The 24,675-nt window shown below is 41.6% G+C and overlaps 1 protein-coding gene across 5 annotated transcripts in view; it reads left to right on the top strand.

Moving 5' to 3' along the window:
- Positions 1-24,675, top strand: part of LOC139758172 (RNA-binding protein 25-like) — a 419,675-nt gene that overhangs the window by 318,649 nt on the left and 76,351 nt on the right. For all 5 annotated transcript variants that reach the window (XM_071679363.1, XM_071679360.1, XM_071679361.1 and 2 more), the window contains 2 exons: positions 54-174; positions 24,233-24,399. In XM_071679363.1, the coding sequence (XP_071535464.1) occupies positions 54-174; positions 24,233-24,399 (288 nt within the window). The remainder of the gene's footprint in view (positions 1-53; positions 175-24,232; positions 24,400-24,675) is intronic.

Here is a 24,675-nt window from a genome sequence, read left to right as displayed (position 1 = left end):
TGATAGATTATATCGAAGGTAGACATAATTCTTGCATACATTTTTTTTCACAGATCACCCTCTCCAGTTCGGAAAAGTGAGAGGGATTTATTACGTGAAAAAGAGGAAGAAGCAGAGGACAAAGAAAGAAAGGAGCAGGAAAGAAAAGTTCGTAAAAAGGAATTACAGTATCAGGTTAGAATTTTCTCTTTTTTTTGTATGCACAGATATTTGTGAAGTACTGCAATTTTAGGATTTTTTTTTACCCCTGCAAAGGCCCATGCATCACATTCGTACATTCCATCAAGAGTACTCCTATTTGCTTCCACAGACTGTGACCTTTCTTTCCACACACTCCTTGATGCACTGAGGACCTGACCTAACCCTCTCACTCGTTCCCCTATTTACAATCAATCTTTTGAGTACTTCTTGACACAGGTCTCTTTTCCAAGGTCACTTCCTTTCACAATGTCTTCTTACTCATGTCACTCACTCATTTCCAAAAACTTCGAAAATTTTTCACCCACACCTCCTCCAGATAATGATTAGACATCTCGCTTGCTGCCCCTCTCAGCACATTTACATGCAAGAGTCTCTCATATGCAAGCTTATTATTTAGTCTGGCATACTCACTCTCCATCTGGCCCTATTACCCTAGTATACTTATATATGCCTCTCTTTTTAAACAAGGTATTCCCGATTGCCAGCTCTTTTTCAGCACACAACTTCATAAGCTGTTTGTCATTCCTGTTCACCTAAATACCTCATGGCCCCCAGTTATACCCTCAGCTGTCACATTACTCACTTTTGCATTGAAATTGCCCATTATTCATAACAGTAACTCATAACCTTGAGCAGGCATGGAAGAAAGCTTCTCAAGTTTTTACAGTCATAAAGAGCACAATATGTAGAATATTAATACACCCCAGTAGTGACAGAGTGACTAAGTATGGATGTAGGGGATGCTTAGGCAAGAGGGTTTGACATGAAGACAGACAGACAGACAGACAGCAGGAGGCCTGACTAGCCCATGACTGGACTGTCTGGAAATCATAGCAATTCTGCTTGGTAACTTTTTAAACTGTCACCGACACCCTGCTGCTGCAACACTATCCTTCTTGTGGCCCCGTTACCACTTATTTATACCTTTGTTTCTGGCATTTTTCTCAGAATATAGCTGAATCTATAAATTATTTGTCTAAATGTCTTATGAAGGTATTTATCATCTTCGCTTCACTGTGTCTTGTGGTAACTTATTCCAGTGCTCAATACACGTATAGGAAAAGAAGCTTTTTCCATGTCCCTCCTACATCTTTAAGCTTTAAGTTTTATTCCATTTGTCCTGGTGACCATATTTTCTTGTATTTCAAAAAGATGTTCATGATTTACTTCATCAAACTTGTTCAGAAATTTGAACACTTGGATTGAGTCGCTGCAGTCTACATTTTTTAAGGAAGGAGAGATCCAATCGTTTTAGCCTCTTTGTATGCCAGATTTCTAAGGGATGGGATCAATTTTGTTGAGCATCTTTGTATTTGCTCTAATTTTTCCTGTTCTTTTTATAGTTTGGGGACCAAAACTGGATTGCTTATTCAAGGTGGGGTCTTAATAGGGAATTATAAAGTGTGAGAATTGTTTCTAGTATCTTGTAATGCAAGTTCCTGGTTATGAATTCTAACATTTGGTTGCCGTTTTTTACTTGCTGCTTGACATTGTACAGTACATTTCAGATTGTTGATAATGACAGCTCCAAGGTCCTTTTCTTCATTTACTTTAGTTCGAGAGTTTCCGAATAGTTTGTAGTTATGTATTTTCTTGTCTCCAAAGTGTATAACTTTATACTTTTCTACATTAGAATCACTTGCCATCTGTCTGACCACTTTGCTAGTAGGTTATCTTTTTGAAAAATTTCTCAGTCCCCCCAGTTTACAACTCTACCTCCTAGTTTAGTATTTTCAATGAATTTGGAGATATGAGACTGAGTTCTAGGTCATTAATGTATATTATGAAAATAATTGGTCCTAGGACCAACCCCTGTGACACACCACTTGTTACATTTAGTCAATCTATGGCTTTGCTGCTTAAAATACTACACACTGCTTTCTTCCTGTAAGCTATTATTGATCCATGGACAGAGTCCTTCACTGATTTCGTGTGGTTTGAGTTCATGTAAAAGTCTCATGTGAGATACCTTATCGATTCCTTTGAAAATCTAAATATACTACATCAGATGGTGCATTTTCATGCCAGTGCTGATAAATAACATAGAAAATCCTAGCAAATTCATCAGGTAGGATCTTCTATTGTGGAAATTGTCTTGGTTGTCTGATATAATTTTGTGTTTGTCTAAAAACGTGAAAACTTCCATGATTTTACCTAACACTGACATAAGGCTAATTGGGCAGTAGTTCAAAGCACACTTTTTGTCTCCTTTTTAATATAATGTAGGAGTAACATTTGCTAGTTTCCACTCAGTAGGCACCTGACCATCTGATAGAGCTTTGTTGAATATTATTGTTATGGGGTATATCACCTCTCTCCTGACATTTAAAGATATTGGAGGTCAGTCATCTGGGCCATTGGATTTCTTAAGAGGATTTAATTGGTCAAAGCATTTAAGTATTTTAGAGCTCTTTATTTCTCTAATCTTTTTCATCAGATCCTTGAAACATTTTCATTGGTTGCAGTGTTCAAGATGTTCCTTCAAATGTGAAAACAGAGTTAAAGAAATGATTTAGTATGGTAGTCATTTCCTAGTTATTAGTATTAGTGTGTCATGTTCATTTCATGATGGTCCAATGTCTTCCGTTATTGCCTTCCTTTGTCTTATATTTTTATATATTTTATTTTACTTTGTCGCTGTCTCCCGTGTTAGCGAGGTAGCGCTAGGAAACAGACGAAAGAATGGCTCAACTCACCCACATACACATGTATATACATACATGTCCACACATGCAAATATACATACCTATACATCTCAATGTATACATATATATACACACACAGACATGTACATATATACACATGTACATAATTCATATTGTCTGCCTTTATTCATTCCCATTGCCACCCCACCACACATGAAATAACAACCCCCTCCCCCCCTGATGTGCACGAGGTAGCACTAGGAAAAGACAGCAAAGGCCACATTCGTTCACACTCGGTCTCTAGCTGTCATGTATAATGCACCAAAACCACAGCTCCCTTTCCATATCCAGGCCCCACAGAACTTTCCAAGGCTTATCCCAGAGGCTTCACATGCCCTGGTTCAATCCACCGACATGTCGGCCCCGGTATACCACATCGTTCCAATTCACTCTATTCCTTGCACACCTTTCACCCTCCTGCATGTTCAGGCCCCGATCACTCAAAATCTTTTTCACTCCATCTTTCCACCTCCAATTTGGTCTCCCACTTCTCCTTGTTCCCTCCACCTCTGACACATATACCCTTTTGGTCAATCTTTCCTCTCTCATTCTCTCCATGTGACCAAACCATTTCAAAACACCCTCCTCTGCTCTCTCAACCACACTCTTTTTATTACCACACATCTCTCTTACCAGGAGAGACTGAGTACAGAATGGAAAAAGGTGAGAACAATGGAAGTAAGGGGAGTGGGAGAGGAATGGGATGTATTTAGGGAATCAGTGATGGATTGCGCAAAAGATGCTTGTGGCATGAGAAGAGTGGGAGGTGGGTTGATTAGAAAGGGTAGTGAGTGGTGGGATGAAGAAGTAAGAGTATTAGTGAAAGAGAAGAGAGAGGCATTTGGACGATTTTTGCAGGGAAAAAATGCAATTGAGTGGGAGACGTATAAAAGAAAGAGACAGGAGGTCAAGAGAAAGGTGCAAGAGGTGAAAAAAAGGGGAAATGAGAGTTGGGGTGAGAGAGTATCATTAAATTTTAGGGAGAATAAAAAGATGTTCTTGAAGGAGGTAAATAAAGTGCGTAAGACAAGGGAGCAAATGGGAACTTCAGTGAAGGGCGCAAATGGGGAGGTGATAACAAGTAGTGGTGATGTGAGAAGGAGATGGAGTGAGTATTTTGAAAGTTTGTTGAATGTGTTTGATGATAGAGTGGCAGATATAGGGTGTTTTGGTCGAGGTGGTGTGCAAAGTGAGAGGGTTAGGGAAAATGATTTGGTAAACAGAGAAGAGTGGGAGCGGGGGGCTGGAAATCCTCCCCTCTCATTTTTTTTTAAATTTTCCAAAAGAAGGAACAGAGAAGGGGGCCATATGAGGATATTCCCTCAAAGGCCCAGTCCTCTGTTCTTAACGCTACCTCGCTAATGCGGGAAATGGCGAATAGTATGAAAAAAAAAACAAAAAAAAAACAGAGAAGAGGTAGTAAAAGCTTTGCGGAAGATGAAAGCCAGCAAGGCAGCAGGTTTGGATGGTATTGCAGTGGAATTTATTAAAAAAGGGGGTGACTGTATTTTTGACTGGTTGGTAAGGTTATTTAATGTATGTATGACTCACGGTGAGGTGCCTGAGGATTAGTGGAATGCGTGCATAGTGCCATTGTACAAAGGCAAAGGGGATAAGAGTGAGTGCTCAAATTACAGAGGTATAAGTTTGTTGAGTATTCCTGGTAAATTATATGGGAGGGTATTGATTGAGAGGGTGAAGGCATGTACAGAGCATCAGATTGGGGAAGAGCAGTGTGGTTTCAGAAGTGGTAGAGGATGTGTGGATCAGGTGTTTGCTTTGAAGAATGTATGTGAGAAATACTTAGAAAAGCAAATGGATTTGTATGTAGCATTTATGGATCTGGAGAAGGCATATGATAGAGTTGATAGAGATGCTCTGTGGAAGGTATTAAGAATATATGGTGTGGGAGGCAAGTTGTTAGAAGCAGTGAAAAGTTTTTATCGAGGATGTAAGGCATGTGTACGTGTAGGAAGAGAGGAAAGTGATTGGTTCTCAGTGAATGTAGGTTTGCGGCAGGGGTGTGTGATGTCTCCATGGTTGTTTAATTTGTTTATGGATGGGGTTGTTAGGGAGGTGAATGCAAGAGTTTTGGAAAGAGGGGCAAGTATGAAATCTGTTGGGGATGAGAGAGCTTGGGAAGTGAGTCAGTTGTTGTTCGCTGATGATACAGCGCTGGTGGCTGATTCATGTGAGAAACTGCAGAAGCTGGTGACTGAGTTTGGTAAAGTGTGTGAAAGAAGAAAGTTAAGAGTAAATATGAATAAGAGCAAGGTTATTAGGTACAGTAGGGTTGAGGGTCAAGTCAATTGGGAGGTGAGTTTGAATGGAGAAAAACTGGAGGAAGTGAAGTGTTTTAGATATCTGGGAGTGGATCTGGCAGCGGATGGAACCATGGAAGCGGAAGTGGATCATAGGGTGGGGGAGGGGGCGAAAATTCTGGGAGCCTTGAAGAATGTGTGGAAGTTGAGAACATTATCTCGGAAAGCAAAAATGGGTATGTTTGAAGGAATAGTGGTTCCAACAATGTTGTATGGTTGTGAGGCGTGGGCTATGGATAGAGTTGTGCGCAGGAGGATGGATGTGCTGGAAATGAGATGTTTGAGGACAATGTGTGGTGTGAGGTGGTTTGATTGAGTAAGTAACGTAAGGGTAAGAGAGATGTGTGGAAATAAAAAGAGCGTGGTTGAGAGAGCAGAAGAGGGTGTTTTGAAATGGTTTGGGCACATGGAGAGAATGAGTGAGGAAAGATTGACCAAGAGGATATATGTGTTGGAGGTGGAGGGAACGAGGAGGAGAGGGAGACCAAATTGGAGGTGGAAAGATGGAGTGAAAAAGATTTTGTGTGATCGGGGCCTGAACATGCAGGAGGGTGAAAGGAGGGCAAGGAATAGAGTGAATTGGAGCGATGTGGTATACCGGGGTTGACGTGCTGTCAGTGGATTGAATCAGGGCATGTGAAGCGTCTGGGGTAAACCATGGAAAGCTGTGTAGGTATGTATATTTGCGTGTGTGGACGTATGTATATACATGTGTATGGGGGTGGGTTGGGCCATTTCTTTCGTCTGTTTCCTTGCGCTACCTCGCAAACGCGGGAGACAGCGGCAAAAAGAAAAAAAAAAAAAGAAAAATCTCACCCTATTATTACTTACTCGATCAAACCACCGCACACCACATATTGCCCTCAAACATCTCATATCCAGCACATCCATCCTCCTGCGCACAACACTATCTATAGCCCACGCCTTGCAACCATATAACATTGCTGGAACCACTCTTTCAAACATACCCATTTTTGCTTTCTGAGATAATGTTTTCGACTTCCACACATTCTTCAACACTCCCAGAACTTTTGCCCCCTCCCCTCCCTATGATTCACTTCCACTTTCATGGTTCCATCCGCTTCCAAATCCACTCCCAGATATCTAAAACACTTCACTTCCTCTAGTTTTTCTCCATTCAAACTTACCTCCCAGTTGACTTTTCCCTCAACCCTACTGTACCTAATAACCTTGCTCTTATTCACAGTTACTCTCAACTTTGTTCTTTCACGCACTTTACCAAACTCAGTCACCAGCTTCTGCAGTTTCTCACCCGAATCAGCCACCAGCACTGTATCATCAGCAAACAACAACTGACTCACTTCCCAAGCTCTCTCATTCACAACAGACTGCATACTTGCCCCTCTTTCCAAAACTCTTGCACTCACCTCCCTAACAACCCCATCCATAAACAGATTAACCATGGAGACATCACACACCCCTGCCGCAAACCTACATTCACTGAGAACCAATCACTTTCCTCTCTTCCTACACGTACACGTGCCCTACATCCTTGATAAAAACTTTTCACTGCTTCTAACAACTTTCCTCCCACACCATATATTCTTAATACCTTCCACAGAGCATCTCTGTCAACTCATATCATAATCCTTCTCCAGATCCTTAAATGCTATATGCAAATCCATTTGCTTTTCTAAGTATTTCTCACATACATTCTTCAAAGCAAACACTTGATCCACACATCCTCTACCACTTCTGAAACCACACTGCTCTTCCCCAGTCTGATGCTCTGTACATACCTTCACCCTCTCAATCAATACCCTCCCATATGATTTCCCAGGAATACTCAACAAACTTATACCACTGTAATTTGAGCGCTCACCTTTATCCCCTTTTGCCTTTATACAATGGCACTATGCAAGCATTCTGCCAATCCTCAGGCACCTCATTGTGAGTCATACATACATTAAATAACCTCACCAACCAGTCAACAATACAGTCATCCCTTTTTTTAATAAATTCCTCTGCAATACCATCCAAACCTGCTGCCTTGCCGGCTTTCATCTTCCGCAAAGCTTTTATTACCTCATCTCTATTTACCAAATCGTTCTCCCTAACCCTCTCACTTTGCACACCGCCTCGACCAAAACACCCTATATCTGCCACTCTGTCATCAAACACATTCAACAAACCTTCAAAATACTCACTCCATCTCCTCACATCACCACTACTTGATATCACCTCCCCATTAACCCCTTTCACTGAAGTTCCCATTTGTTTCCTTGTCTTACGCACTTTATTTACCTCCTTCCAAAACATCTTTTTATTCTCCCTAAAATTTAGTGATACTCTCTCACACCAACTCTCATTTGCCCTCTTTTTTGCCTCTTCCACCTTTCTCTTGACCTCCTGCCTCTTTCTTTTATACATCTCCCAGTCATTTGCATTATTTCCCTGCAAAAATCATCCAAATACCTCTCTCTTCTCTTTCGCTAATAATCTTACTTCTTCATCCCACCACTCACTACCCTTTCTAATCTGCCCACCTTTCACGCTTCTCATGCCACAAGCGTACCTTGCGCAAGCCAACACTGCTTCCCTAAATACATCCCATTCCACCCCTACTCCCCTTACATCCATTGTTCTCACCTTTTTCCATTCTGTACTCAGTCTCTCGTGGTACTTCCTCACACAAGTCTCCTTCCCAAGCTCACTTACTCTCACCACTCTTTTCACCCCAACATTCTCTCTTCTTTTCTGAAAACCTCTACAAATCTTCACCTTCACCTCCACAAGATAATGATCAGATATCCCTCCAGTTGCACCTCTCAGCACATTAACATCCAAAAGTCTCTCTTTCACATGCCTATCAGTTAACACGTAATCCAATAACACTCTCTGGCCATCTCTCCTACTTACATATGTATACTTATGTATATCTCTCTTTTTAAAACAGGTATTCCCAATCACCAGTCCTTTTTCTGCACATAAATCTACAAGCTCTTCACCATTTCCATTTACAACACTGAACACCCCATGTACACCAATTATTCCCTCAACTGCCACATTACTCACCTTTGCATTCAAATCACCCATCACTATAACCCGGTCTTATGCATCAAAACTACTAACACACTCATTCAGCTGCTCCCAAAACACTTGCCTCTCATGATCTTTCTTCTCATGCCCAGGTGCATATGCTCTGATAATCACCCATATTTCTCCATCCACTTTCAGTTTTACCCATATCAATCTAGAGTGTACTTTCTTACACTCTGTCACATACTCCCACCACTCCTGTTTCAGGAGTAGTGCTACTCCTTCCCTTGCTCTTGTCCTTTCACTAACCCTTGACTTTACTCCCAAGACATTCCCAAACCACTCTTCCTCTTTACCCTTGAGCTTTGTTTCACACAGAGCCAAAGCATCCTGGTTCCTTTCCTCAAACATACTACCTATCTCTCCTTTTTTCTCATCTTGGTTACATCCACACACATTTAGACAACCCAATCTGAGCCTTCGAGGAGGATGAGCACTCCCCGCGTGACTCCTTCTGTTTTCCCGTTTAGAAAGTTAGAGTACTAGGAAGGGAGGGTTTCCAGCTTTAGAGTACTAGGAGGGGAGGGTTTCCAGCCCCCCCCTGCCCCTGTCCCCTTTTGTCTTATATATTTGAAGAATTCCTTAGGATTATTCTTAACTTTAAAGGAAATTTTTTTTCTTGTTTCTACTCTATGTCTTATAACCTTCTACCACTTTGGATTTTGATTAATTCCTGGTGATTTTCATTGGTTCCCATTGATTTGAATTTCTTATATGTTTTCTTCATGTAATTCATGGAATATGTTTATTTTCAATCTTGATTAGTGTATTTTTGGAATTATTCCACATATCCTCTACTGGGTGAACATCAAGAAGTTTTGTCTAGGTGGTACTGCAGATTTTGTGTAATGGTTTCAAAATTTGCTAGCCTGTAATCTGGGATCAAGAGTTTATCATTTTTTTCATAATCTAAATTCATCCCTAATCTAATCAAACTGTGATTGCTGTTTGACAGACTTTTGTCTACTTTGCAAGAGTTGATGAAGTTCATGTCACTGGTAAGTGAGGCAGCCAGTCACAGTCTTGCTTGGTATGGCTTGCCAGTGGGAATGGTGGGTGTTTTGATGGTTGGCATATAGGAATGGTTCATGGATGGGATGGGAGCAGACCACATGGTGTGAGGATGCCACCTTAGCAGCATATGTAACATGCTGTCATCAGACAAAGATGACACTAAGGAATATTTCTTGATTCCTAAAACAAGAGTTTTTTTCATGCATATTCACCATTTCCCACATTAGCAAGGTAGTGTTAAGAACAGAGGACTTAGCCATAGAGGGAATATCCTTACTTGGCTCCCTTCTCTACTGCTGCTTTTAGTCGCCTTCTAAAACACACAGTGGATACCTAGGAAGTATTCTTTCTCCCCTATCCCCAGGGATAAAAAACAAGAGGTGTTCCTGAAAAAATACTGGAATGAAGTGTCATTTCCAGTTATTGAAGTTGTCTGGTATCCTGAATTCTGAAATGGAGAGAAACTTTTTTACATCATATTTTCCAAATCTAGAAGTAAATGCATCCTCCATTGCCTTCCTATCACATTTTTTATTTATTCATTTATTTATTTTTATAATACTTGATTGCTGTTTCCCATGTCAGCGAGGTAGTGCCAGGAAACAGACAAAGAGTGGCCCATCCACTCATATACACATATATGTACATAAACACCCATACACGCACATGTATATGCATATACATATCAACATCCTTCCGCCTCCAATTTGGTCTCCCACTTCTCCTCGTTCCCTCCACCTCTGACACACATATATCCAATTTGTCAATCTTTCCTCTCTCATTCTCTCCATGTGACCAGACCATTTCAATACACCCTCTTCTGCTCTCTCAACCACACTCTTTTTATTACCACACATCTCTCTTACCTTTTCATTACTTACTCGATCAAACCATCTCACTCCACATATTTTCCTCAAACATCTCATTTCCAACACATCCACCCTCCTCCGCACAACCTTATCTATAGCCCATGCTTCACAACCATATAACATTGTTGGAACCACTATTCTTTCAAACATACCCATTTTTGCTCTCTGAGATAATGTTCTCGCCATCCACACATTCTTTAATGCTCTCAGAACCTTTGCTCCCTCCCCCACCGTGTGACTCACTTCCGCTTCCATGATTCCATCTGCTGCTAAGTCCACTCCTAGATATCTAAAACACTTCACTTCCTCTAGTTTTTCTCCATTCAAACTTACCTCCCAATTAACTTGTCCCTCCTCCCCAGTGTATCTAATAACCTTGCTCTTATTCACATTTACTCTCAACTTTCTCTTTTCATGCACTTTACCAAACTCAGTCACCAATCCCTGCAGTTTCCCACACAAATCAGCTACCAGCACTGTATCATCAGCGAACAACAACTGACTCACTTCCCAAGCCTTCTCATCCTCAACAGACTGCAAACTTGCTCCTCTCTCCAAAACTCTTGCATTCACTTCCCTAACCACACACCTATAAACAAATTAAAAAACCATGGAAACATCACGCACCCTTGCTACAAACCGACATTCACTGGGAACCAATCACTTTCCTCTCTTCCTATTCATACACATGCCTTTCATCCTTGGTAAAAACTGTTCACTGCTTCTAGCAACTTACCTCCCATACCATATACTCTTAAAACCTTCCACAAAGCATCTCTATCCACCCTGTTATATGTCTTCTCTAGATCCATAAATGCTACATACAAATCCATCTGTTTTTCGAAGTATTTCTCCCACATTTTTCAGAGCAAACACCTGATCCACACATCCTCTGCCACTTCTGAAGCCACGCTGCTCTTCGCCAATATAATGCTTTGTACATGCCTTTACCCTCTTGGTCAGTACTCTCCCATATAATTTCCCAGGAATACTCGACAAACTTATGCCACTGTAATTTGAACACTTACCTTTATCCCATTTGCCTTTGTACAATGGCACAATGCATACATTCCACCAATCTTCTCGCATTTCACCGTGATCCATACGTACATAGAATATCCTTACCAACCAATGGACAACACAGTCACCCCCTTTTTTTTATGAATTCCACTGCAAAACATCCATAACTGCCACATTTCCAGCTTTCATCTTCTGCTGAGCTTTCACTACTACTTCTCTGTTCACCATACCATTCTCCCTGACCTTGTCACTTCGCTCGCACACCACCCTGACCAAAACACTCTATCTCTCCTACTCTGTCATCAGACACATTCAACAAACCTTCAAAATATTCACTCCATCTTCTCGCTTTATCACTTCTTGTTAATACCTCCCCATTTGTCCCTTCACCGATGTTCCCTTCTGTTCTCTTGTCTTATGCACATTATTTACCTCCTTCAAAATCATCTTTTTATTCTCCCTAGAATTGGAGGTGGAATGATGGAGTGAAAAAGATTTTGGGCATTTGGGGTCTGAACATACAGGAGGTTGAAAGGCATGCTAGGAATAGAGTGAATTGGAACGATGTGGTATGCCTTGGAAAACATGATGTTAATGGATGGAACTAGGGCATGTGAAGTGTCTGGGGTAAACCATAGAAAGTTCTGTGGGGCCTGGATGTGGAAAGGGAGCTGTGGTTTTGGTGCATTACACATGACAGCTAGAGACTGAGTGTGAACGAATGTGGCCTTTTTTGTCTTTTCTTAGTGCTACCTTGGATGCATGTGGGAGGGAGAAGGGTGCCATTTCATGTGTGGCGGGATGGCGGCGGGAATGGATGAAGGCAGTAAGTATGAATATGTACATGTGTTTATGACTGTATATGTATGTGTATGTATATGTTGAAATTTCTTTTTTTTTCATGCTATTTGCCATTTCCCGTGTTAGCGAGGTAGCGTTAAGAACAGAGGACTGAGCCTTTGAGGGAATACCCCCACCTGGCCCCTTTCTCTTTTCCTTCTTTTGGAAAATTAAAAAAGAGAGGGGAAGATTTACAGCCCCCCTGCTCCCATGTTGAAATTTATAGGTATGTATATGTGCTTGTGTTGGCGTTCATGTATATATATGTGTATGTGGGTTGGTTGGACCATTCTTTAGTCTGTTTCCTTGTGCTGCCTCGGTAACGTGGGAGACAGCAACTTAGTATAACAAGTAGTGGTGATGTGAGAAGGAGATGGAGTGAGTATTTTGAAGGTTTGTTGAGTGTGTTTGATGATAGAGTGGCAAATATAGGGTGTTTTGGTCGAGGTGGTGTGCAAAGTGAGAGGGTTAGGGAAAATGATTCGATAAACAGAGAAGAGGTAGTAAAAGCTTTGCGGAAGATGAAAGCCGGCAAGGCAGTGGGTTTGGATGGTATTGCAGTGGAATTTATTAAAAAAGGGGTGACTGTATTGTTGACTGGTTGGTAAGGTTATTTAATGTATGTATGATTCATAATATGTATGTATGTTATCCCTGAGGACAGGGGAGAAAGAATACTTCCCACGTATTCCCTGCGTGGGAATACATGGGAAGTATTTTTTTTTTTTTTTTTTTTTTTTTTGCTTTGTCGCTGTCTCCCGCGTTTGCGAGGTAGCGCAAGGAAACAGACGAAAGAAATGGCCCAACCCACCCCCATACACATGTATATACATACGTCCACACACGCAAATATACATACCTACACAGCTTTCCATGGTTTACCCCAGACGCCTCACATGCCCTGATTCAATCCGCTGACAGCACGTCAACCCCGGTATACCACATCGCTCCAATTCACTCTATTCCTTGCCCTCCTTTCACCCTCCTGCATGTTCAGGCCCCGATCACACAAAATCTTTTTCACTCCATCTTTCTACCTCCAATTTGGTCTCCCTCTTCTCCTCGTTCCCTCCACCTCCGACACATATATCCTCTTGGTCAATCTTTCCTCACTCATTCTCTCCATGTGCCCAAACCATTTCAAAACACCCTCTTCTGCTCTCTCAATCACGCTCTTTTTATTTCCACACATCTCTCTTACCCTTACGTTACTTACTCGATCAAACCACCTCACACCACACATTGTCCTCATACATCTCATTTCCAGCACATCCTTCTTCCTGTGCACAACTCTATCCATAGCCCACGCCTCGCAACCATACAACATTGTTGGAACCACTATTCCTTCAAACATACCCATTTTTGCTTTCCGAGATAATGTTCTTAGCCTCCACAAGATAATGATCAGACATCCCTCCAGTTGCACCTCTCAGCATTCCTGCGTGTCGTAGAAGGCGACTAAAGGGGAAGGGAGCGGGGGGCTGGAAATCCTCCCCTCTCTCTCTTTTTTTTTTTTCAAAAGAAGGAACAGAGAAGGGGGCCAGGTGAGGATATTCCCTCAAAGGCCCAGTCCTCTGTTCTTAATGCTACCTCGCTATCACGGGAAATGGCGAATAGTAGTATGTATGATTCATGGTGAGGTGCCTGAGGATTGGCGCAATTCTTGCATATTGCCATTGTACAGAGGTAAAGGGGATAAGAGTGAGTGCTCAAATTACAGAGGTATAAGTTTGTTGAGTATTCCTGGTAAATTATATGGGAGGGTATTGATTGAGAGGGTGAAGGCATGTACAAAGCATCAGATTGGGGAAGACCAGTGTGATTTCAGAAGTGGTAGAGGATGTGTGGATCAGGTGTTTGCTTTGAAGAATGTATGTGAGAAATACTTAGAAAAGCAAATGGATTTGTATGTAGCATTTATGGATCTGGAAAAGGCATATGATAGAGTTGATAGAGATGCTCTGTGGAAGGTATTAAGAATATATGGTGTGGGAGGCAAGTTGTTAGAAGGGGTGAAAAGTTTTTATCGAGGATGTAAGGCATGTGTATGTGTAGGAAGAGAGGAAAGTGATTGGTTCTCAGTGAATGTAGGTTTGCGGCAGGGGTGTGTGATGTCTCCATGGTTGTTTAATTTGTATATGGATGGGGTTGTTAGGGAGGTGAATGCAAGAGTTTTGGAAAGAGGGGCAAGTATGCAGTCTGTTGTGAATGAGAGAGCTTGGGAAGTGAGTCAGTTGTTGTTTGCTGATGATACATTGCTGGTGGCTGATTCATGTGAGAAACTGCATAAGCTGGTGGCTGAGCTTGGTAAAGTGTGTGAAAGAAGAAAGTTAAGAGTAAATATGAATAAGAGCAAGGTTATTGGGTACAGTATGGTTGAGGGTCAAGTCAATTGGGAGGTAAGTTTGAATGGAGAAAAACTGGAGGAAGTAAAGTGTTTTAGATACCTGGGAGTGGATCTGGCAGCGGATGGAACCATGGAAGCGGAAGTGAATCATAGAGTGTGGGAGGGGGTGAAAATTCTGGGAGCCTTGAAGAATGTATGGAAGTCGAGAACATTATCTCGGAAAGCAAAAATGGGTATGTTTGAAGGAATAGTGGTTCCAACAATGTTGTATGGCTGTGGGGCTTGGGCTATAGATAGAGTTGTGTGGAGGAGGGTGGATGTGCTGGAAATGAGATGTTTGAGGACATTATGTGGTGTGAGGTGGTTTGATCGAGTAAGTAATGTAAGGGTAAGAGAGATGTGTGGAAATAAAAAGAATGTGGTTGAGAGAGCAGAAGAGGGTGTTTTGAAATGGTTTGGTCACATGGAGAGAATGAGTGAGGAGAGATTGACCAAGAGGATATATGTGTCAGAGATGGAGGGAACGAGGAGAAGTGGGAGACCAAATTGGAGGTGGAAAGATGGAGTGAAAAAGATTTTGAGTGATCGGGGCCTGAACATGCAGGAGGGTGAAAGGCGTGCAAGGAATAGAGTGAATTGGAACAATGTGGTATACCGGGGTTGACGTGCTGTCAATGGATTGAACCAGGGCATGTGAAGCGTCTGGGGTAAACCATGGAAAGTTCTGTGGGGCCTGGATGTGGAAAGGGAGCTGTGGTTTCGGTGCATCATTTCATGACAGCTAGAGACTGAGTGTGAACGAATGTGGCCTTTGTTGTCTTTTCCTAGCGCTACCTTGCACACATGAGGGGGGAGGGGGTTGTTATTCCATGTGTGGCGAGGTGGTGATGGAAATGAATAAAGGTAGACAGTATGAATTATGTACATGTGTATATATGTATATGTCTGTGTGTGTATATATATATGTATAGATTGAGATGTATAGGTATGTATATTTGCGTGTGTGGACGTGTATGTATATACATGTGTATGTGGGTGGGTTGGGCCATTCTTTCGTCTGTTTCCTTACGCTGCCTCGCTAACGCGGGAGACAGCGACAAAGCAAAATAAATGAATAGAGAAATGTGGGTCGGTTGGGCCATTCTTTCGTCTGTTTCCTTGTGCTGCCTCGGTAACGCGGGAGACAGCAACTTAGTATAATAAATATAGTGTTTGTGTTTGAGCATTTATGTATATATATGTGTATGTGGATGGTTGGACCATTGTTTGTCTGTTTCCTTGCATAACCTTGCTGACAAGGGAAACAGCAATTATGTATAATGATATAAATGAATGTGTGTTTATAGGTTGGAGAGATGGTCACCGGGCATTATTAGATTATGTATCGATTGATAGGCATGTAAAAAAGATACCTTTTTTATATAAATATGCTGAGAGAGGCAGCTGATGGGAATTCTGATCACTGTCTTGTGGGGGCGAAGATGAAGATTTATAGGGGTTTTTAAGAAAGAGGAGACAATGTTGGGTAGAATAGAGTGGTGAGAGTAAGTGAGCTTGGAAAGGAGACCTGTGTGTAAGAATACTTTTAAGAGATTGAGTGTAGAATGGCAGAAGGTGAGAGCAAATGAAGTGAGGACTGGAGGGTATTTACGGAAGCAGTAATGGCATTTGCATGAGATGCATGTGGCATGTAGAAAAGGTGGGGGGTTGGCTGATTGTTTATAGATGAGGTGGTGAGGGAAGTGAATGCAAGAGTCATGGGGAGATGGGTAGTCTGTTAGGGATGAGAAAGCTTGGGAATTGTGTTAGTTGTTGTTGGCAGATGATACAGCACTGTTGGCTGATTTGAGTGAGAAACTGCAGTAGTTGGTTACTGAGTTTGAAAGAGTGTGTAAAAGGAGATGTTTGAGATTGAATGTGAATAAAAGCAAGGTTATTAAATTCAGCAGGGTCGAGAGACTAGTGAGGATGTAAGTGTGGTTGGAGAAAATTGGAGAAAGTAAAGTGCTTTATATATGTAAGAATGGATTTGGTAGTGAATGGAACCATGGAAGAGGAAGTGAGTCAGGGTGGCGGAGGGGGTGAAGGTTCTGGGAGCAATGGATAATGTGTGCAATAAAAGAATGTTATCTTGGAGAGCAAAAATGTTTTTTTTTTTTTTTTTTTTTTTTTTTTTTTTTTTTTTTTTTTTTTTTTTTTTTTTTATACTTTGTCGCTGTCTCCCGCGTCTGCGAGGTAGCGCAAGGAAACAGACGAAAGAAATGGCCCAACCCCCCCCCCCCCATACACATGTACATACACATGTCCACACACGTGTATACATACCTACACAGCTTTCCATGGTCCACCCCAGACGCCTCACATGCCTTGATTCACTCCACTGACAGCACGTCAACCCCTGTATACCACATCGCTCCAATTCACTCTATTCCTTGCCCTCCTTACACCCTCCTGCATGTTCAGGCCCCGATCACACAAAATCTTTTTCACTCCATCTTTCCACCTCCAATTTGGTCTCCCTCTTCTCCTCGTTCCCTCCACCTCCGACACATATATCCTCTTGGTCAATCTTTCCTCACTCATTCTCTCCATGTGCCCAAACCATTTCAAAACACCCTCTTCTGCTCTCTCAACCACGCTCTTTTTATTTCCACACATCTCTCTTACCCTTACGTTACTTACTCGATCAAACCACCTCACACCACACATTGTCCTCAAACATCTCATATCCAGCACCTCCATCCTCCTGCGCACAACTCTATCCATAGCCCACGCCTCGCAACCATACAACATTGTTGGAACCACTATTCCTTCAAACATACCCATTTTTGCTTTCCGAGATAATGTTCTCGACTTCCACACATTTTTCAAGGCTCCCAAAATTTTTGCCCCCTCCCCCACCCTATGATCCACTTCCGCTTCCATGGTTCCATCCGCTGACAGATCCACTCCCAGATATCTAAAACACTTCGCTTCCTCCAGTTTTTCTCCATTCAAACTTACCTCCCAATTGACTTGACCCTCAACCCTACTGTACCTAATAACCTTGCTCTTATTCACATTTACTCTTAACTTTCTTCTTCCACACACTTTACCAAACTCAGTCACCAGCTTCTGCAGTTTCTCACATGAATCAGCCACCAGCGCTGTATCATCAGCGAACAACAACTGACTCACTTCCCAGGCTCTCTCATCCCCAACAGACTTCATACTTGCCCCTCTTTCCAGGACTCTTGCATTCACCTCCCTAACAACCCCATCCATAAACAAATTAAACAACCATGGAGACATCACACACCCCTGCCGCAAACCTACATTCACTGAGAACCAATCACTTTCCTCTCTTCCTACACGTACACATGCCTTACATCCTCGATAAAAACTTTTCACTGCTTCTAACAACTTGCCTCCCACACCATATATTCTTAATACCTTCCACAGAGCATCTCTATCAACTCTATCATATGCCTTCTCCAGATCCATAAATGCTACATACAAATCCATTTGCTTTTCTAAGTATATTTGAATGAATAGTAGTTCCAACAGTATTATATGATTGAGGTGTGGGTTGTAGAGAGGTTTGTGCAGAAGAGATTAGATGTATTGGAAATGAGGACAATATGTGGTGTGAGGTGCTTTGATTGTGTAAATAATGAAAAGGTAAGAGAAGTCTGGAGATACAAAGAGTGTGGGTGAGAGGGCTGAAGAGGGTGTGTTGAAATGGTCCGGGCATAATGGAGAGAATGAGTGAGGAAAGGTTGATGAAGATGATATGTGTCAGAAGTAGAGGGAATAAGAAGCGGGAAACCAAATTTTGAGCAATTGGGGCTTGAACATGCAGAAGGTTGAAATGCATGCATGGAATAGAGTGAATTGGAATAATATGGTATACTTTGGTCAGTGTGCCATCAGTGGACTGAACTAAGGTGTGTTAAATGTTGAGGGGAAATGATGGAAAGATCTGTGAGGATTTGGATGTGAATAGGTATCTGTGGTTTCAGTGCATTACTCCTGATGGCTCTTGTATGGATGTGACTGGACGTGGCCTTCCTTCATGTTTCCTGGTGCTACCTCGATGATGCATGGGGTGGTGGTGATGTTTCCTTTGGGATTGGGTGTTACTGATAATGAATGTAAGCGAGCAAGTATGAATATGTACATGTTTATATATGTATGTGTCTGTGTATGTTTGTATGTGCATATGTTCATGGATAGTATTGCAGTAGAATATATTAAGAAAGGGGGCAAGCGTGTTGTTGTTGATTGGTTGGTAAGGATATTAATTGTATGTATGGATCACGGTGAAATGCCTGAGGATTAGCAGAATGCATGCGTCGTGCCATTGTACACAGGCAAAGGGGATAAAGGTGAGTGTTCAAACTATAGAGGCATAAGTTTGTTGATTATTCCTGGGAAATTTTATGATTCAGAGCATTGGGGAATTGATGTGTGGTTTCTAAAGTGGTGGAGGATGTGTGCATCAGGTGTTTGCTTTGAAGAATGTGTATGAGAAATACTTAGAAAAGCAGATGGACTTGTATGTAGCATTTATGGATCTGGAGAAGGCATATGATAGTGTTGATAAAGATTCCTTGTGGAAGGCCTTAAGAATATATGGTGTGGGAGATAAGTTGCTGGAAACAGTGAAAAGTTGTTACCAAGGATGTAAGTCATGTGTACGAGTAGGAAGAGAGGAGTGTGATTGGGAGTGATGAAGAAAGTTTGAAAGTCGAGAACATTATCTCGGAGAGCAAAAATGAGTATGTTTGAAGGAATAGTACTTCCAACAATGTTATATGGTTGTGAAGCATGGGCTATAGATAGAGTTGCACAGAGGAGGGTGGATGCATTGGAAATGAAATGTTTGAGGACAATATGTGTTGTAAGGGGTTTTGATGGAGTAAGTAATGGAAGGAGTAAGAGAGATGTGTGGAAATAGAGTGTGGTTGAGAGAGCAGAAGAGCATGTTTTGAAATGGTTTGGACATAAGGAGAGAATGAGTGAGGAAAGGTTGACATAGAGGATATATGTGTTAGAGGTGGAGGGAACATGGAGAAGTGGGAGACCTAATTGGATGGAGTGAAATAGATTTTGAGCATTTGGGGCCTGAACATACAGGAGGGTGAGAGGCATGCAAGAAATAGAGTGGATTGGAAAGATGTGGTATACCAGGGCTGATGTGTTGTCAGTGGACTGAATCTGGTCATATGAAGCATATGGGGTAAACAATGGAAAGGCCTGTGGGGCCTGGATGTGGATAGGGAGCTGTGGTTTTGGCCCGTTACACATGACAGCTAGAGACTGAGTGTGAATAGATGTGGCCTTTTTTTGTCTGTTTTCCTGGTGCTGCCTCATTGAAGCAGGGGGTAGCGGTGTTGTTTCTTGTGGGGTGGGGTAGCACCAGGAATGGATGAAGGCAACCAACTATGAATATATACATGTGTATATATATATATGTCTGTTGGAAAGGATCACAATTTTGCGCGTGATCAAGATATTCCTATTTTCCCCATGGACTCATAGGAATATATGTCTGTGTATGTTTATGTATATGTATGTGTTTGTTGGTATGTATATATATGTATATATGTGTATATACATTATTATTTATTATTTTGCTTTGTCGCTGTCTCCCACGTTAGCGAGGTAGCGCAAGGAAACAGATAAAAGAATGGCCCAACCCACCCACATACACGTCTACACATGCACATATACATACCTGTACATCTCAGCGTATACATATATATACACACGTAGACATATACATATATACACATGTACATGATTCATACTGTCTGCCTTTATTCATTCCCATCGCCACCCCACCACTCATGAGATAACAACCCTCTCCCCCCTCATGTGCGCGAGGTAGCGCTAGGAAAAGACAACAAAGGACACATTCGCTCACACTCATTCTCTAGCTATCATGTAATAATGCACCAAAACCACAGCTCCCTTTCCACATCCAGGCCCCACAGAACTTTCCATGGTTTACCCCAGACGCTTCACATACCCTGGTTCAATCCATTGACAGCACATCAACCCCGGTATACCACATCGTTCCAATTCACTCTATTCCTTGCATGCCTTTCACCCTCCTGCATGTTTAGGCCCTAATCACTCAAAATCTTTTTCACTCCATCCTTCCACCTCCAATTTGGTCTCCCACTTCTCGTCCCCTCCACCTCTGACACATATATTCTCTTAGTCAGTCTTTCCTCACTCATTCTCTCCATGTGACCAAACCATTTCAAAACACCCTCTTCTGCTCTCTCAACCACACTCTTTTTATTACCACACATCTCTCTTACCCTATTATTACTTACTCGATTAAACCACCTCACTCCACATATTGTCCTCAAACATCTCATTTCCAACACATCCACCCTCCTCCACACAACTCTATCTATAGCCCACACCTCGCAACCATATAACATTGTTGGAACCACTATTCCTTCTAACATACCCATTTTTGCTTTTCCGAGATAATGTTCTCAACTTCCACACATTCTTCAACACTCCCAGAACTTTCGCCCCCTCCCCCACCCTATGATTCACTTCCGCTTCCATGGTTCCATCCGCTGCCAAATCCACTCCCAGATATCTAACTTACCTCCCAATTGACTTGTCCCTCAACCCTACAGTACCTAATAACCTTGCTCTTATTCACATTTACTCCCAGCTTTCTTCTTTCACACACTTTACCAAACTCATTCACCAGCTTCTGCAGTTTCTCGCATGAATCAGCCACCAGCATTGTATCATCAACGAACAACAACTGACTCACTTCCCAAGCTCTTTCATCCACAACAGACTGCATACTTGCCCCTCTTTCCAAAACTCTTGTATATACATATATGTATATATGTGTGGGAAAGGATCACAATTTTGCACGTGATCGAGATATTCCTATGAGTCCACACCTTTACCAATCACGTTTACCAATTGGCGTCCTAGCTTCGTCTCTTCGATGTATATCGACTGACTTATATTTCTCTCGTGTCTCCCCTGATGATGTGATTATTTCACGAAAGTGCACTTGGGAACTTATTGTGTTTCATTTGCCCCATGGACTCATAGGAATATATTTGTGTATATGAGTGGATGGGCCAGTCTTTCTTTGTTTCCTGGTGCTACCTCGTTGATGGGGAAACGGCGATCTAGTATAATAAAAGAATAATGATAAGTATATTTACGTATTTGTTTGTATATGAGTGGATGGATTGAACCAGGGCATGTGAAGCGTCTGGGGTAAACCATGGAAAGTTTTGTGGGGCCTGGATGTGGAAAGGGAGCGGTGGTTTTGGTGCTTTACACATGACAGCTAGAGACTGAGTTTGAATGAATGTGGCCTTTGTTGTCTTTCCTGGTGTTACCTTGTGCGCATGTAGGTGAAGAGGATTGTCATTTCATGTGTGGCGGGGTGGTGACGGGAATGGATGAAGGCAGCAAATATGAATATAAACGTGTATATATGTATATGTCTGTGTATGTATATGTATGTATACGTTTAAATATATAGGTATGTATATGTGCATGTGTCGGTGTGTATGTATATACATGTATATGTGGGTGGGTTGGGCCATTCTTTCGTCTGTTTCCCTTTGCTACCTCACTAACGCGAGAGACACCGACAAAGTATAATGATGATAATAATATGAGTGGATGGGTCTTTTTTCGTTTGTTTCCTGGCACTACCTCGCTGATGCTGGAAATGGCGATCAAGTATGATAGTAATCATATATATATATATACCCTAGCCTGAGTCAGTTACCCATTTTAGTGACCGACTCTTATGGGTGGATGAACAGCTAGGTTTTCTTTGAACTAACTGCCATAATCAGGATTTGGACCTATGCATTGATCCTGGGAGACCTGTTTGTGTGTTGTGGTCGTGAATACTAACCGCTATGCTGTCATTGTTTCATATAGGTAACTGAAACACTAGGATTTTCTTTTGGTGCTAATTGCTGATTGTGTGTTCTGTTTCATATGACAGTGGGAAGAGACAACTCGCACAGCTGCAGTTAATGTTATTATGATAGTTAACACTATTTTTTTCTTTTGATTATAATTGTCTGTGACATAAGGCACTTCTACATACCAGTGAAGCAAACCCTCTGATGTATAAGAGGGTAGGAAGAAATAATCCATTCACGTATGGACATAGTCCCCAGACCTAACTTGTCCAGATATGGAGAGAGTTCTTTAGGGTTAAAACAGGTATTCAGAATTTTCAGAGGCTTTAAAGTCTCAATCTGAGCAGCTTCCTAAGGATAGATTTGTCTGATTTTACCCATAGGTATAGATACAAACTTAAGGGCAAGTGTTTACTTCAAATAAGGTGCTGGAGCTTACCACTTAAAAGAGAATCTTTTGCAATGGCCACCTCCCAGAGGGAGATCCTGAAGGAAACTGGCATCAGAGATATAGATAGATAGGTAGATGGAGTAATTTACTAATTTAGATGGGTGAAAGCAGTATCATATAAATGATTAAGAATAAAATTGAAAAATTGGTTGGTAGTTGGTAGCAAGTTAGGATAATAGAGGCTTACAGCACTTATGCAGGCTGCAATAGGCAACATACCGCTTATCTTATCACTCTTGTTTATGTCTCTGTCTGATATCCTTAACTCTGTTCCTGTTTTGCATACGTTGCAAGAGCCTTTGGTCACTCAGTTTTACTCGGACACTCCTGAAACTCATCCTTCATAGGTTTTTTTTGTATACCTTATTGCTTTCCCTGCTTTAGGGAGGTAACATCAGTAAATAGTGAACCATAATCTCATTGTACACATTGAGCATATAGCTTTCATGTTTAATAAGGTAACAGAGCCCGAGATGACCAACAGCCAAGCCCCTCTGACTTTTTCATTTGTTTATCTGAACTGCTTGATATTCCTTGGCTCAGCCCATTGACAATATGTGTCCTGCCATATACCACAATGTTTCCATTCATTCTTTCAAGTACATGCTTGTCATTCACTTGAATGTTTAGGCCCCAGTACCCCATAGCCTCCACTCCATCCCTCTGTCTCCACCTCTCTTCAAGGCCATGACTGACATTGTATGCTCATCCTTAGCTTTCTTTTCTTTCTGTTTACATTATCTGGATGCTTATCTGCTCATACTACAGTAGTCAGTGAATTTCAGATCTCTTCCACTGTTATAAAGAGGCTTGTAAGAACTCAATGGCCCATTGCTGTTTGAATTTCTTATTGTTCCTTTTTATTTGCTTGGGGCATTCTAAATTTGCATGCTAGGGGGCCTTACCTTCCCCATCATTTGTTCTTAATGTTGATTGTAGTTGCATGTGATGAGGCATCTCAGCATACAGATAGAGCATGCCTTCCAGTTTAAATAACAACTGGAAAGTTAACCTATACAAGTACATATAGAGAGTCCCAACACCATGGGCTGTGCAACACCATCAAGTTATATGGGTAACTGTCATTCTAGGAATTTTTTCCTATTCCCAATAATAGTTGCTTTTGACAAAAAAACACCTCAGCATACTAACATAGTGTCCCATCCAATGTAACTGGGGACAGAAAGAGGTAAACCTTTACAAGTATGGCTAGAGTCCTGACTTTGTAAATGGTACAATTACTGCTAGGTGGGGTTGGGAGGGAAGTTGATAGTGGAAGGATGTGTAGTTTGATGAAATACAAATGATGTGTAGTATGATGAAATAATTAGGAAGTCACAAAAGTGAGTGCCTTTTGGGATGATTTGGCCATATATGATATTAAGTTGCCTGTAGTAAGTCTTCATGAATTTGTGTTTCTTTTTGATCAGAATATTGCTGTCATTTCTTGGGAAGTCATTAATTTCCCAGGGTTCGACTTTCCAGGAACGGCTAAAAAACTGGGAAACCCGTGAACACAAGAAACAGAAGGAACTGGATCGAGAGAAGGAGAAAGATAGATTGAAAGAGCTTGAGAGAGAGAAAGAAGCAAGAAGGCTGAAGGAGTTTCTTGAAGATTATGATGATGAGAGAGATGATCCAAAATGCTACAAGTGAGTATACAGCATTTATATATTTCATTAGAAATGTGTTATCAGGAGTTGATAGCAAGTTAGGATAATAGAGGCTTACAGCACTTATGCAGGCTGCAATAGGCAACATACCGCTTATCTTATCACTCTTGTTTATGTCTCTGTCTGATATCCTTAACTCTGTTCCTGTTTTGCATACATTGCAAGAGCCTTTGGTCACTCAGTTTTACTCGGACACTCCTGAAACTCATCCTTCATAGGTTTTTTTTGTATACCTTATTGCTTTCCCTGCTTTAG

The sequence above is a fragment of the Panulirus ornatus genome, chromosome 29, assembly GCF_036320965.1.
Source record: "Panulirus ornatus isolate Po-2019 chromosome 29, ASM3632096v1, whole genome shotgun sequence".
Classification (NCBI taxonomy): Eukaryota; Metazoa; Arthropoda; class Malacostraca; order Decapoda; family Palinuridae; genus Panulirus; species Panulirus ornatus.
The sequence above is the reverse complement of the archived record's forward strand: the minus strand, read 5'-3'. Positions and strand labels throughout refer to the sequence as shown.